The sequence below is a fragment of the Passer domesticus genome, chromosome 2, assembly GCF_036417665.1.
Source record: "Passer domesticus isolate bPasDom1 chromosome 2, bPasDom1.hap1, whole genome shotgun sequence".
Classification (NCBI taxonomy): Eukaryota; Metazoa; Chordata; class Aves; order Passeriformes; family Passeridae; genus Passer; species Passer domesticus.
Genome location: NC_087475.1, coordinates 83826209 through 83839879, shown reverse-complemented (window position 1 = coordinate 83839879; position 13671 = coordinate 83826209). Strand labels below are relative to the sequence as shown.

The 13671-nt window shown below is 39.0% G+C and overlaps 1 protein-coding gene across 17 annotated transcripts in view; it reads left to right on the top strand.

Annotated features, from left to right (window-relative positions):
* The window catches only part of DLG2 (discs large MAGUK scaffold protein 2), a 979322-nt gene that overhangs the window by 364622 nt on the left and 601029 nt on the right, over positions 1–13671 (top strand). Inside the window, exon 1 of one of the 17 annotated variants that reach the window (XM_064409611.1) lies at positions 129–860. The exons of 14 other annotated variants lie outside the window; for them this stretch is intronic. In XM_064409611.1, the coding sequence (XP_064265681.1) occupies positions 759–860 (102 nt within the window). In that variant the 5' untranslated portion in view covers positions 129–758. Of the gene's footprint in view, positions 1–128; positions 861–13671 lie in introns of those variants that run through there. 2 more of the 17 variants (XM_064409617.1, XM_064409621.1) reach the window with 2 other exon arrangements.

The window sequence follows — 13671 nt, the reverse complement described above, 5'->3', positions numbered from 1 at the left end:
TGTGCCTGGAGAAAGCTCCCATGTGGCAAGCCAGGATTGGATAAATGTTGCTTGTATTTCTCTTATTACAAACTCCCAGCATCTGTGATTTTCAGCTCTGAGTACAGTTTGTTTCCTGCTGAGATTCATCTATTTGGGGAAAGCAAAGGTCATCGCTTCTCTGGAGTTGCGACTGATTTGATTCTTTTTCACGGGGAGGCGCTGGGAAGGGAATCCTTACTGGAATGCATATTGATAAAGGCTGAGGATCCTGGCTTCTTAGATAAGTCATTTTTTTTTCTCTTCTCTCCACACTATGACTATGTATTGCAGCAACTCACTGGCTTTTTACCAAATCAGGAGCTGCAGTATTTTTCTTCCGATGGAATAATTTCAGCCCACTTCAGCTAGCATGACAATCTTATGTGATTGTTATGAGTAGGCGTTTACATCCTTTTACATGCTAATACTGCCACACCTGCTAGTCCCCCTCATTTCCATTTCTCTCTCTTTTTTCCTTTTTTTAATTTTTTTTCCCCCCGATGTAAAAACTAATTTCCCAGAGGAAGGGAAATCCTGAGATCCGTGATCGTTGCATCGTTGATTCACCAACAAAGAAGGGGATGGCTGAATGGGACCCAGGTAGAGATTCAAGCAGGCTGCTTCTGACCAGCAAGAGGAAAGCTAGCTGTTGAACAGCATATGTTGCCACTCCATGTGCTGTGTTAGCTACTTGTTTTCAGCCTTCAGTAGGCTGCCACTACTGCAGCACTAAAGGAATGTGCCCTATTGTTAAAAATCCTGACTGCTTTACACCAATGATTTGCCACTGCAAAGTTGCATGCACCAACAACACTTTATCGTTGATGTTTGGATGCAAGGTAGGATGTGGTTAATGTATTTAAATGCATGCTGTAACTCCTTTGAATATCTGTGTTGTTTAATTTCGTGTCTGGCTAGAGATTTCAGTGCAAATTGCGATCCGTTGGCTATAAATTAGGGCTTACAGCCGGCATGCTTTAAATGTTAGGAAAAAAAAAATCACAAGAAAAGCTTTCTTATTTCCCAGGGTTATACGAGTAGAGATTTACACGGGAGAATTGTGGATTATGAAGCATTTGTTTTAGAGTTGATTGTGTACTTAGCTAACAGTGCTAAGATTGCTAAACCACTACTCTGCTATTTGCCTGGCTTTATTGATTTGGATGTGTATACTGTTATTACAAAAACACAATCCAGCAAGACTGAATGTATTTTTTTCCATTTATATTGCTGACATGGTTTTTAACCAGAAGAGCAATACTGAAGTATAAAACCCTGCACTTCTCTGTGAGAAAGAATAAACTAAGCTGCTGATCCCATTTTTATGTCTAGAGGAATATCTTTAAGTAAGTGTTTTCTTCTAGGGACTGGACAATCATTTAATTTTCCATTTAAATTTAAATCATAAGGTGGCGCAGTTAGCCAGAGAAGTTTTTTCCTGGCTGTGTAATGCAACCCCATCCCAATTTTTTTAATAATGGTGTTGGATTGGACTATATTTTACCCCACGTACATCCTGGCTTGACGTTTGAGTATAACCAATGTTTGTTATTTTACTGAAATAGTTCAGAACTGATGACATGTTTTTAAAACTTATTGTCTTTGGGGGAAAAGTTTGGTTCTTGGATCACTGGGTCAATCATGATGATTTTACAGGGGGGTTACATATTTTGTCCCATTCATTTTCCTTGCTCTCCTTAAATACTGGATGTTATTAAAACTGTTCCTCTATGTCTAAATAGAGTAGGAAATGAGCAGTTATATATATATAAAAAAGTGTCAGTAATTACTTAAAATTATTAACTTCATACTTGAACTTTGCTAATCCTCAAAAATAGCTGCAAAAATAAAATTTTAGTTCTGCAGTCCACAAACTAGTGAACACAGTATGCTCAGTATGCTTTGTGAGTTCCTGTGTGACAGAGTAGCCTAAATAAAATTAAAAGACTTTATGGACTAGGTTATAGGTGACCCAATGCTGCCTAAACACATATCAGCTAGAAGTTAATAACAGCTCATGTATTGCTTCGTGTAATACTCTAACTCAAACTTGGTTATAGTCAAACACAAATTATTTCTGTACCTTCTGCTTTTCTTCTAACTATGGCCTGCCTGTATGTCTGGTTACTTGAGGCTTTCTTGAACTAAAGTTTCTTGTTTTTTCCCTTCTGTTTTAAATAGGCAAAAATATGTTCTATTAGTGAAAGGGTTATAATTCAATTGCTGTGTCATGATGCCACTAGTGATATAAATAGCGTTAAGAGTTTGTCAGATCAGAAGGTTTTTTTAATTTGCATTTTTTATAAGATTTTTTTTACTTTAACTTTCAAACCTTAAGTTCCCTTGTTTTCAAATGTAAAGTTCTAACTCATAAAGGTGAATCATTAGTCAGGGGAAATTAAATACAAGCCACCCTTCTACAAAGGTAGGCCAGTGGCCTAGGGACTAGTATCCAATTTGTATTCCTGCCTGTAAGCATGATTTTTAAAGGATATTCTTTGATGCAATTAAGTTCTTTCAAGATTTTCAGATCCTGTTAGGAGGAAGCAAGAGAACAAAAATCATAAATTCCAAACTTTTTTCCCCCTCATCTTTCTTTAGTGCTTCAGGCTCATTACATTAGTCACAGTCAATGTTTTAGCTTCTTGTGGTGGTGTATGAACTACTTCTCAAATGAAATGTGGATGTGTGGGATAGTGATCATTTTCAGGGAGATGAGAAGGAGCACGAGTGAACTTATTTATCTTGGGCTGGTTCAACACGTGTTCAATTAGTACCCTTTGATACCACCATCAAGCATGCATGAGTTACACTGGTAAATGTACAAAAATCACCTCACTTCAAATACCTTTTTCTCATTTTTGTTTGTTGCCCTTATATGAATTCATGACTTTTTGCTCTGGACACTTATATTTCTAGATTTATGGGTGCAGATCCATTGTTAACAGCCAAAGAAGTGTGAATAAGAAGTAAGACTGTTTCTTTTTAGGAGATGTTTTAGTCATATGGCATGAAGTCATGGATCTAAGCATGCTCATAATATTATGACTTCTAGAATCACGTGGTTCTTAAACTCAGGAAAGAGTGTAATATCCTGAAATGACACTTTATATTCTGGGTGACAGAGGAGAAAATAGGTCCTTAGAATATAATATCTAGGTAGTGGAATAGACAACAGAGGAATTCAAAGTACAGGCAAATATTTCCTAGTGCTAAAAAACTGACTCCTTTCAAAAGGACAGGGCAAGTTACAGTATTGATTATGCTTTTAATTTGTAGTTTTTAATTCTGTGTTACATACAGTCTTCTTTTTCCTATGGTCAAAAAAAGTGAGTGAGAGAAATGCACCACCTCAGAACCATCACACCCATTTTATCTGTTTCCCATGCAATAGTTTTACTGTCTTCTCATTCGTAGCAGGTGGTGCCAGAGAGTTGGTGTGGTGGGGCAGGAAAAGGGTGCATGTCTTACCACACCCCATGTTGCAAAGAAGATCAGTGGAGGAGCTCTCACTGTACTTGTAGGAAGCTTTGCTTGCCAGCTTGATTTCCTGGATTTTGATAGTTGTCCTGGACCTTTCCTTTCAGTGATGTCCAATTTTGTGATCCTTGACTTTGGAACTGCAAAGAATTCAGAGGAGTTTAATTTGAAAGACAGGTCAATGTCTACCTGAATTGCTACAATTGCACTTTAACACATTTGAAGACTTGTTCAGTTTCTAGTAGGGAAGTACCCATGTTCCCTACTAGGATAAGCAGCTTGTAAAACACGGCCCGCAGGTGCCAGGAGGTGCTGTGTAAAACTGTTTTGTTTGCAATCCTGCAGGGTTGGCACATGACTGCCTCTCCCCTGAGTCCACGAGAAGCTCCACAGCTACTGGACAGATTCGTGCCCACACATTGAAGGAAGGCTTGTGTGTAAGACAGGCCCATGTTCATGGATCTCCATCGAGAGGAGTGCACAGGCAGATATCAGATTGTCACTGAAGATGCTGAGACTTAAATGCATGCTAGAATTCAATATATGCTTACTCACTTTGCTGAATTGTTTGTTCAGTATTGCAGAAGAGTTATCTCCTGCCTCTCAATATCCTGTTCATTTTGCTCTTATTAAGAGTGCTGGGAAGGGATTTCAGGTTGACTGACATGTTTCTTAAATTATATTTCAGTCACAGTTCTAACTCTCAGATGGAAGTGTTATTCTGCCTTTCCTCTTTTACTATATATTGAAAATAGATATTGAGGAGATTGCATTGACTTTTCTGTTTGTTGACCTTGACCAGCTATTTTGATTAATCCTACTTTCTTTTTGATTTAGGTTTATTTTTATATCTGTCCTAGCATAATTTAATTTCTTTTTAAAGGGATAAGATATACTTACCTCTCTTCCCTGTCTCCTTTCCTTCCTCCTAGCACATTTATTACAACCAGTCCTCCAGCAAAACAACTGGTTTTGGTAGGGTTTTTTCCTACTATTTCTCAGTTTTAGCTGAAACAGCCAAATAGTGACATATTCCACTATCCAAGGTGAGGATGCAAGTAAACCCACTTGTTTCTTCACCTGCCAGAACTTCAGTGTTTTGAAAAAATGATTGGAATGCAGAAGATTTTATTATTAAGACAAATATTAAGTAGTATTACTGAATATCTTGACATTCCTATTTATTATTTTTATAATTATCAAACTGTTAGAAAACTAGTAGTTTTCTGTACTGATATTATTAGTCTTTTTAAGGAACTCTGGTGTGCCACTTAGTTCTTAATTGAGAATGTTCTCTATGTTGTCATAATTTAGACCTGGCTACTGTAAGGACCAGCAGTTTGAGATGACAGGAAAGTACTTCTCCAACTAAGTGTGATACATAGCAGACCTTCTTAAGGCCTTGCATGCTTTAGCTTCTTGATATACCCACAGAACTGAAGTGCAATGGATGCGACTAGATAGAGCACTCACTCAAATTCCAAATGATTTTTTGACAGTAATCTCCCAGCCCTGCCCATGTACCCTGATTTTTTTGCCTTACAGTATAGGCTTGGGGTGTGGAAACAGGTTGCCTTTTTGATGAAACTAAGCAGAAACACACCAAGTATTCTGCAAAATCTTACATGTATTCAGCTTATAAAAGCAGATTAACACTATTTGAAAGGAAAACCCAAAACAGAGGTGTGATGCTGTGACTGAGCCCTTCTTCTCAGGTCTTCATTCTCTGGATCCATTCATGCTGCTTGCTGATGTGTACCTAACCTCTGACTCCACTGACATATTTAATTTATGATTTTTTGGGGGCCAGAACTGGGGAGGTGTAAAAATACAATATATCCATGGTCATGGTGACTTCTGTGATCCATCTGTAGAGACTGGTATATTGTATAGGGTTCTAGAACCCTCTGGAAGAGTTTGCTGCCTATTCATGGTCAATCAGCAGAGTAAGTCAGCTGGAACATTGCTGCCACTTGCTATGCATAACATTGACAGCAGCACTGAGAAACCTACTTCCACATATAATTCTTGTTAGGCTACTGTGGTGTTTAAATAAAAGTACTCAGCAATAGAAGGAGCTGCAGAAGAGATGCAGCATTGCCATTGGCAAGAGGCTCTGAGGATGATCACTTGAGTCACAGAGGATTTGTGCATTAGTGCACAATGCTCAAGGCAGGGAGAGTTTCTTCCCTGGTATTACATATATGCAAGCTGGACGTGGGGTGTAAGCCCAGGCAAATTTACCTAGCTGTATCTTTTTATTTCTGTCAGGTATTCAGTAACTTCTTGCATTTTACCATTTCTGGCTGGAAAAGAAGTGATAGCTCTCCAGCAGCTCCCACCCATCATCAATGACTGTGGGAAAAGAACAACTACCCATTTTACTCAAAGGCCACCAGTCTGAGATCTTCTGAGTAGAAGTAGCAGTTTATGAGGCTGTGGGACCCTGTTGGGAACTCCTCCCAGTATTAAAAAATGAATAAAGTGGGTCATACTCTTCAGAACTTTTTGTTCTCCACCACTGAGGAGCACTGAGAGGAACTCTGGTATCGGAGAAGACAGTGACTTTGTACATGATCCTGAGTTTCTTATCTTGAACTCAGTGTGGGTGCTGTAGAAATCAATATTACAGGAAACACAGGAAGAAGCCTAAGGAAAAGTAGGAGGCAGCAGCAGGAAGGTTCAGGTGGGGCAGGTGGAAAAAAAGACATGAGGCAAGATGATGCAGAGACAGCAACTTGGAGGTAGGATGAAAAGACAGTGGTCTGAAGGGTCCTGAGGAGGCAAGCTGAAAAGGGAGCTGATGAGGTCTGGCTAGACTGTAATTGGTAAACAAGTTGTATCGTGAATCTTCCGAAATTTTGGGCTCATGCCCTCAATCACACAGGAGTTACTTGATCACTGGACAGGGAATGCAAACAAGTGTTACCATTTTCTCTTATTGGAGTGAGTTCATTTGCCAGCTGTCACCCACTGGCACTGGCCAACATCTGGAAGGGAAATGCTGAAAAGCATCAAGATCAGGTGTTAAAAATGTTTGTGTGTGTATGAGGGTACTGTTTCACTTTCTGCCACTTTGTGTCATGCCCACAAGCTCCCTGTGCGCAGGGACAGAAATGGATGGCTGGCGGGAGATACCCTGAAGCACTTTAAATTAAGAAAACAATGCTAAAAGTGGCTTTTTAAAATTAAGGTGTCTTGTTTTGGTTTTTAAAAGTTTTATGCGCTGAAAGAAAGTTCTGTTGAAGGTGAGATCCCCAATCCCTACATCATTTTCAATCAATGGCTTTTTTTCCCCATATTTTGCCAGAATATCTTTTAGCTGTCACCAGCAGCTGGACACTGGGCTGAATGGCTCACAGTGCTTGCTGTCATAGAATCATAGGATGGTTTCTGCTGGAGGGGCCCTTAAAGCATCACCTAGTTCCAGCCCCATCTTGTTGTCATGCTTCTGTCATCACAACAACATTCTCTGGTAGCGCAGCAATGGAGTCTGATATTCACCACTCTAAATTGCTTATAATTCACCTGGAGCTAAAGGACACCATGAATGCCCTCTGGACTGTACCTTTGACCATAAAGCTATAGTGGGAAAAGGGTTTCTTTTTTCAGCCAGCAATAAAGAGGAGCTGATTGTTGTGGTTCTTAAGTACTGCAGTAAAATTTACCTATGGAAAAAGTAGGGCAGGAGGAACATAGTTAAGGGTTACTGAACACATGGAAGAAGTTCAGAGCTTTCTCAGATACTTAAATTTTTAATGTATTTTTGCTTCAAATTATACATAATAATTACATAAAATGAGGTACTTTCAAATATAAATGACTTGGTGCTCAGCTACATGAGCTGCTTGATTTTGCAAACTAATTATTGACTAAGAGAGGGATATATATAGACATTCATCTTAGCTGTAAGAGATGTCATAGAAGAGAATGGTGATGAAGAAGTGTTATATAAATATATTTAAGTGATAATAGCAATAGAACTGAAAACTGTCACTGAACAGTTCTCCTGATCTTTGAAAAGTAGCTTTTATGTTTCCAGTGTAGCTGTCAGAAATATTCTCATTATTAAAATATATATATTTATTGCTTTCACTTTTCTGATTGTGCTTCCTTCAGCTTTAAGCATTTGCTATAGTATTAATAAACATGAAGGACAGAATTTTTTAAGAAAGCCTAGCTGGGGGTTGTGCTGAATGTAATGGAAACCTCAATGAGAAGAAAGATTACTGATGGGAATTCCTCTGGCTCCCTGTAGAAGTTAATGATCTGTAATCCCAGGAGAGATGGCACAGAATGATCTGATGAAGTATTAAGGCAGTTCAAGCTATTCTTTTGAGTCACTTGGCTCTTGAGTGTTCTGAGAAGTAAAAGGGAAGTAAAAGTCTTCATCCAACTTCAGTGAAGAATTGCACCCGTTAGCTACTCAAGCGATCCCCACCAAGGCAGAAAAGCAGGTTTTCTGGGAGACTGGCTCTCAGTAAACAAGACAGTTTTTCATTTTTTCCTTAAACTGACATTACAGAAACCTTGATTCTGAGAATCCTGACAGATTGTTTTGGGGAGATTTCCTTTAGGGGATGCTGACAGCTGTTCAGTGTAATTAAGATGAAATATGCTAAATATGAATGTTCAGAAAGTCATAAGGTGCTGTCAGCACCAAAGTCCACACAGTGAATCACCTGGAGGCTCTGTAGATGTGTCTGATGTGGTAAAGAGCCTGTGCCAACACATTGTTGACTGAGAAGGAATGTAGATACATCACTTACTTGTAGGATGTCAGCTCATCCACTATGAAAAGGGGCTTGTAGCTTCAGGCCTTGGACCAGCTGCAAATAATAAAAATATACCTATATTTCTAAGTAAAGGAGGGCTAATGATTATACTCAAGTACTTAATTCCTGACTTTCCATATTGAAAACTTGTTAGATATTTCCCTGGGCTGAATTTTGTGATGATCTCAAGCTCTTTCAAGACAATTTGTAGATGTGGCTTGAAGGATTGTTCTCTCCGGGAGCTTCTTCCAAGAGGGAGTATGGATGAGACTGCGTCAGGGAAGATTACTTGCAGCCTACAGGCAAACCTCTTTCCTCTATCTTCAAACACCTCCCACCCCTGCCCTTTGCCTTTTGGTGATATTTGAGAGCGTGAAACACATCTTGTGTTCATTTATTAAAGATGCTACTTTAGTAGCAACATGGATGTGGGCCTCTCCCAACCATTTGGCCTGAGAAGCAAGGGTCATGCTGAGAAACTGATGCATTTAGTGTAGCTGATGTAGGATACGTGATTCCACCACACTGATCTTGAAAAATGTAACCAGTAGGTCAGATTTAATCTAACCATAACAGCTCTGTCAGGCTGGGCTCATCTGGACCTGCAACCACCACACATGTGGCAGTCCACTTGAAATATACCCAAAGTGTGCTGGGTTAGAGATCTGAGCCCAAAAGTGTGAGAAACTTGAGCTGAGCTCAGAGATCCTGTGTTCAGCACAGCATGGTGCTCCACCCTCCAATACTTCCTGTCTTAGCTACTTAACCACTTAACCTTTACCAGGCATAGGTGCTCCAAATAAGAGAGGAGTTTAAATTCAGAGAATTAAAAGGCTTCATAGATTTAAAAATTAGTAATGCACTCTTGCCTACCACCTTGTAAGCCTTATAACCATGCCCTGTGAACTGTATATTGTTAGACTATGTTAGTCCTGGCCTTTATTAATCAGAAGTATATCAGCTGGCAGTGAGATGACTTGAACTTTGTACACATCCCAGGGAAATTCCAGTCTGTGTAAAACATTGTTCCATAACAGGATAGTCTCCTCCATAAAACATTGAGAAAATCACCTGTGCCAGAGATGGTTCTGTGACCTTGACTTAGGACAGGGAATGGAAACTCCTTATTTCTATTCCTGGCTCTCACATAGAATTCCTGTTGTAGCCTGAGGAAAATTGTGTCTTGCTTCTCTTTCTAGAAAATCAAGTTGGTAATACCTGCCTCAGAGGAATATTGAGAATTAATAGTTATTGCGTGTAAACAGCACTGAAATGAAATGAACTGAGTAAATACGATTGATTCAAGGACCAACATAAAGGCATAGTTAGGCAAAGATGGGGAGGATATAAGTGAAAATGGAATGATGTTAGTGAACATCAAATTATCTCCTCCTTTTTTTTTTTTTTCTGGGAGTCCCTCTTTCCACACTATTTATTTCATGTATACCTTAAAATACTATTATTTATCCCTTTTTTAGGGTCTTCCTCCAGGTCTGAGATTTCACATCCTCTCTTTTTCCACACTTCAAATTGTTGTAGATGAATTGCAAGTCCCTGCAAAAGTGGATTTGAAAAGAAAGTGCTGACAGGCTCTTATCTCCACCCATCCAAGATAGTGCTACTGTAGTCTAATTTATTATATAAAATTTCTGAAGGGAAGAAGCAATTTCCACAACTCTGGTGGAGTTTTTATTTTGCAAAGATTATTTAAAAATAGTCATAGAATGATGATACACAAGGAAGGAAGATGAAAAGCAGATGAACATACACCTGTTGCAAGGAGGCAAATCGGTAACTGCATCATGCAAATCTTGTGAGTGTTCAGGAATTTTGCTATGCTGATGGCTAGGAGGGACATGCAGCCCAGTTCAGAGAGCCATGTGGCTCTTAAACTGCACATTAGATCTCAGGTTCTGCAGTCTACAATAAATTAAGCAAAGTGCTGTAGAGCTGTATAAAATTCAGGGCACAACAATATGCAGAGCTGCGAAGAAAGGTCTTTTCAGTGTTCTTGTAGCAGTGTTTTGCACTGTACCTATAACATATACTTTTCCTACTTGTTTCTTTCCCTTGTCTGTGTCGGTCTTTGTGCTCAGATTCCTGGTCCTTAGCTTAAGAAAGATAATCAATTAGCTGTGTTGGAACTAAACACTGGACAGCATAAGAAAACAGGCCATTTTTGCACTGGCAAAATTAACTGAGGACTAATATTCCATACACAGTAGTTTGGTATATAAAATAACCAGGACAATATGTTTTCATAAGATAAAGTTTGGTGATACATTTTGAAACATGTATTCCTTCCCAGAACAATTAAGAAAACTCAAGGGAGGAGGTGAGAGCAGAGGAGGGAGAAGAAGCTGACCTAGAAAATGCACTTGCGGGTCTAATTTTATGTGAATGTACGTATTACAGAGGAGACTGTTACACCACCTCTTCAAAGCCCTGGTGTTTTGCACTCTTTACTATATGCATCAACCCCCACGTGAGTTCCAGACATGCAGGAACTCTAATTTTTCTTTAATTTTTCAGCATTAAGGATATGTGTTTTCAGTGCTTGAAGATCACAGCCATGGAAAGGTGTTGGAAGTGAGGAGTCAGAGAGAGGGAATAGAGGCTATATGAGAGAAACTTTCAGAGGATTGCAAGATCTGGTTATGAAGCAAGAGGATTTGCATTGAAAGTGTTTTTGTTGCGAGGCCTTCAGGCTTGCTTCCTCATGTCAGGTACAGCTGCAGGGACAGGGCAAAAGCATCTTCCTCAGAGACTTGAACTTCAGGCTATTGCTCCTTGTGTTGTGGGCAGCTTCCTAAAACAGAGGTTTAATTTGCTGTCTATGATTTTCTAATCTGAGTGGATCTGATGTGTAAATCTCTTACTGATACTAGATTGCACTACTTTTTGTATTAGCAACTACTGCTTTCCTGTGCAGCTGGAATAAAAACTTTGCGTGTTGAGCCAGAGAAATGGAGATGCTCTCAAACTCATCCACATTCTGTGTGCAAACACCAGCTGTTTCTTGACTGTTTTTATTCACCAGGAGGGATAGCATAGGGCTCCTTGAGTTAATGAAGCTCCTGTTATTAGATGAGAATTAGTTGTCCTGTAGTCTGATGAGTTTTCTTCCACTGTCTTCAGTTATTCATAAAAGAAAGGAGCCCAGATAGGAATGGGTCATCTCACATCATAAGAACGCATCAAAGTAATCACAGAATCTCAGAAATGTTGATTGGAAAGAACCTCTATAAATGACCTCATCCAAATTTCACTGAAAGCAGGAGAAATGAGAGGTGATTTAACATGCAGCCAGACACCTCTCTTTGCAGAAGAAATGGTTTGGGTTTTAAGTAATGCCAGGTGAAATATCACTGCAGCTAAAACATGAGGAAATATGAGAAGCATAAACCAGAGTTTAAAACTAGGGAAAGGAAGTTTACAGTTCTGAATGTTGTTCCCTGTTCTTCCATTATCTAATAAACTTGTGTAGGAAGTTGATTTGCCCTCTGCTGATTAAAACTGGGAGTGTTGCCAGGGATCAGGATGGTAGGGGCTTCTGTCACAAGGGTAGGGCATCACCTTTTATCCCTCCATTTATGAGTTCAGGAAGAGTTTGTGAGACTCTAAGGTCAAGATCTTTGATATAATTAGGTACCAGCCCCCTTGGCTTCTGACAGGAATTAAATACCTCCAAAGGATCTGCCCATGCAGAATTTATTTTTCTCCAGTGCTTCCTTTATTCAGCCTATGCCTTATTTCCTCCTTTGCTTTACTTTACCAATATGCATATGTGCCTTCTCTGCTGTTCCTGGCTCTTACTTGAAATTCACTGTTATACCCCAGGTCAGTTGATGTGGCTGGTTTGGGTAGGGAAGTTAGGAGGGCACTCCTGGAAAGAATCACAGATAGGAACAGGGACATGTGTCCATAACCTGTCATATATGTGGACTTGCCAACAGGTCACTAAACTCTGCCCTTACCTGGTAGATTAGTAATACTCCCACTCTTAATTCTGAAATTGTGGTGACTATAGGCCTTGGATGATGGTGGGTGGGTGGGAAAAGCAGAATGTCTGTTTAAGGCTGTAAACTGCATTTGAAAGTGTCAAAAATGTTTGTGATGCAGAGTCTATTTGCCTTATATAGAAAATTCATGTTGTCACATCCCTGAAAGTTCTTATGCAAGATTAAGAAGTCAAACAGGTCTTTGAATGCTGCAGTAAATAATAACATGACTTGTCAAAACCCTAATAAGTTAAATCTAGCTAATGTATTTTAAGCATTTCTTTATTAAGAAGGCTTTGACTCCTTGAATTAATTGCAACTAAAATTAAAATAAGACAAGAAAAGGGACCAGATTCTGCTTTTATTTTCCTGCATAATTTATTCCTCTAGTTAGATGATGAGAAGCTGATGCAGAGACACAGACTGATATTATGTTGTAGTGAAATACCTCCATGTTAGTAATTCCAGATTTGGCTAAACCTTGTAAATGACTGATTTGAAGACCAAGGCACAGCACTTAATAAAACTCTATTCCTTTGTGGAGCTCAGAAATTATGGTTAGGACTTCTTATTGAGTTGCTTTTCTCAGACCTCAGTCAGGCTTGGTGTCTAAAGAAATGTGGTTATTTGGTCTGAACATATTGATGTCTTTTGAAGTGGCACAAATCCCTGTCTTCTTTTGCTTTTCCTATCACAAAATAGCTCCACAAAGCATCAAATGAGTATTAAGTATAACACTGCATATGGCCCCCTGGTATCTGTTGGATTTTAGATGAATTTAGGGCACAAAATTTACCAAACAGGACTACTGCAGTCATGAATCAGATAGCTCTTTTGAGTACAAGTCACAGCTTGCAAAACTGATAAATTAGAGTAAACACAGCATTTCATCGGTGTTCCTTAGCTATTATATTGTTATCTTCTGTGTGTGAATAAAAGTTCTGATAATCTTCTTTCACCAGCTGCAAAGCAAAATTCATTCTCCTGTTGTGACTAATGTGGAAGGGTTTCCTTTCATTCAAAAAGACTGCCGTGTACTGCAAAGAATAAGAAAATAATGAAGCTGTTGCAGGACAAAAGAGAAGGTGCTGAGAACTGGAAAGAGCTGAACATTTTTGAACTTGTAACTCTTCAAATTACATTCTCTCTGTGTGAACTTTTGAAAATTAAGTTAATTTCTCCCGTTTTTAACAGTGTGCTTGAACCTATGGTGTGCAACTAGAATAATTCTATGTTCGACACATGATTGTATAATGATGCTTAAAGTTGCAGTGCCATTCCCAAAAGAAAAAGACCTTATAGGTTCATATTTCTGGTTTAACAGGTGAGATCCCAAAAGAAGAGCAAAGCACTTTATTTTTTTCAATATGTTTTTGCTAATGCTAAAAATACGA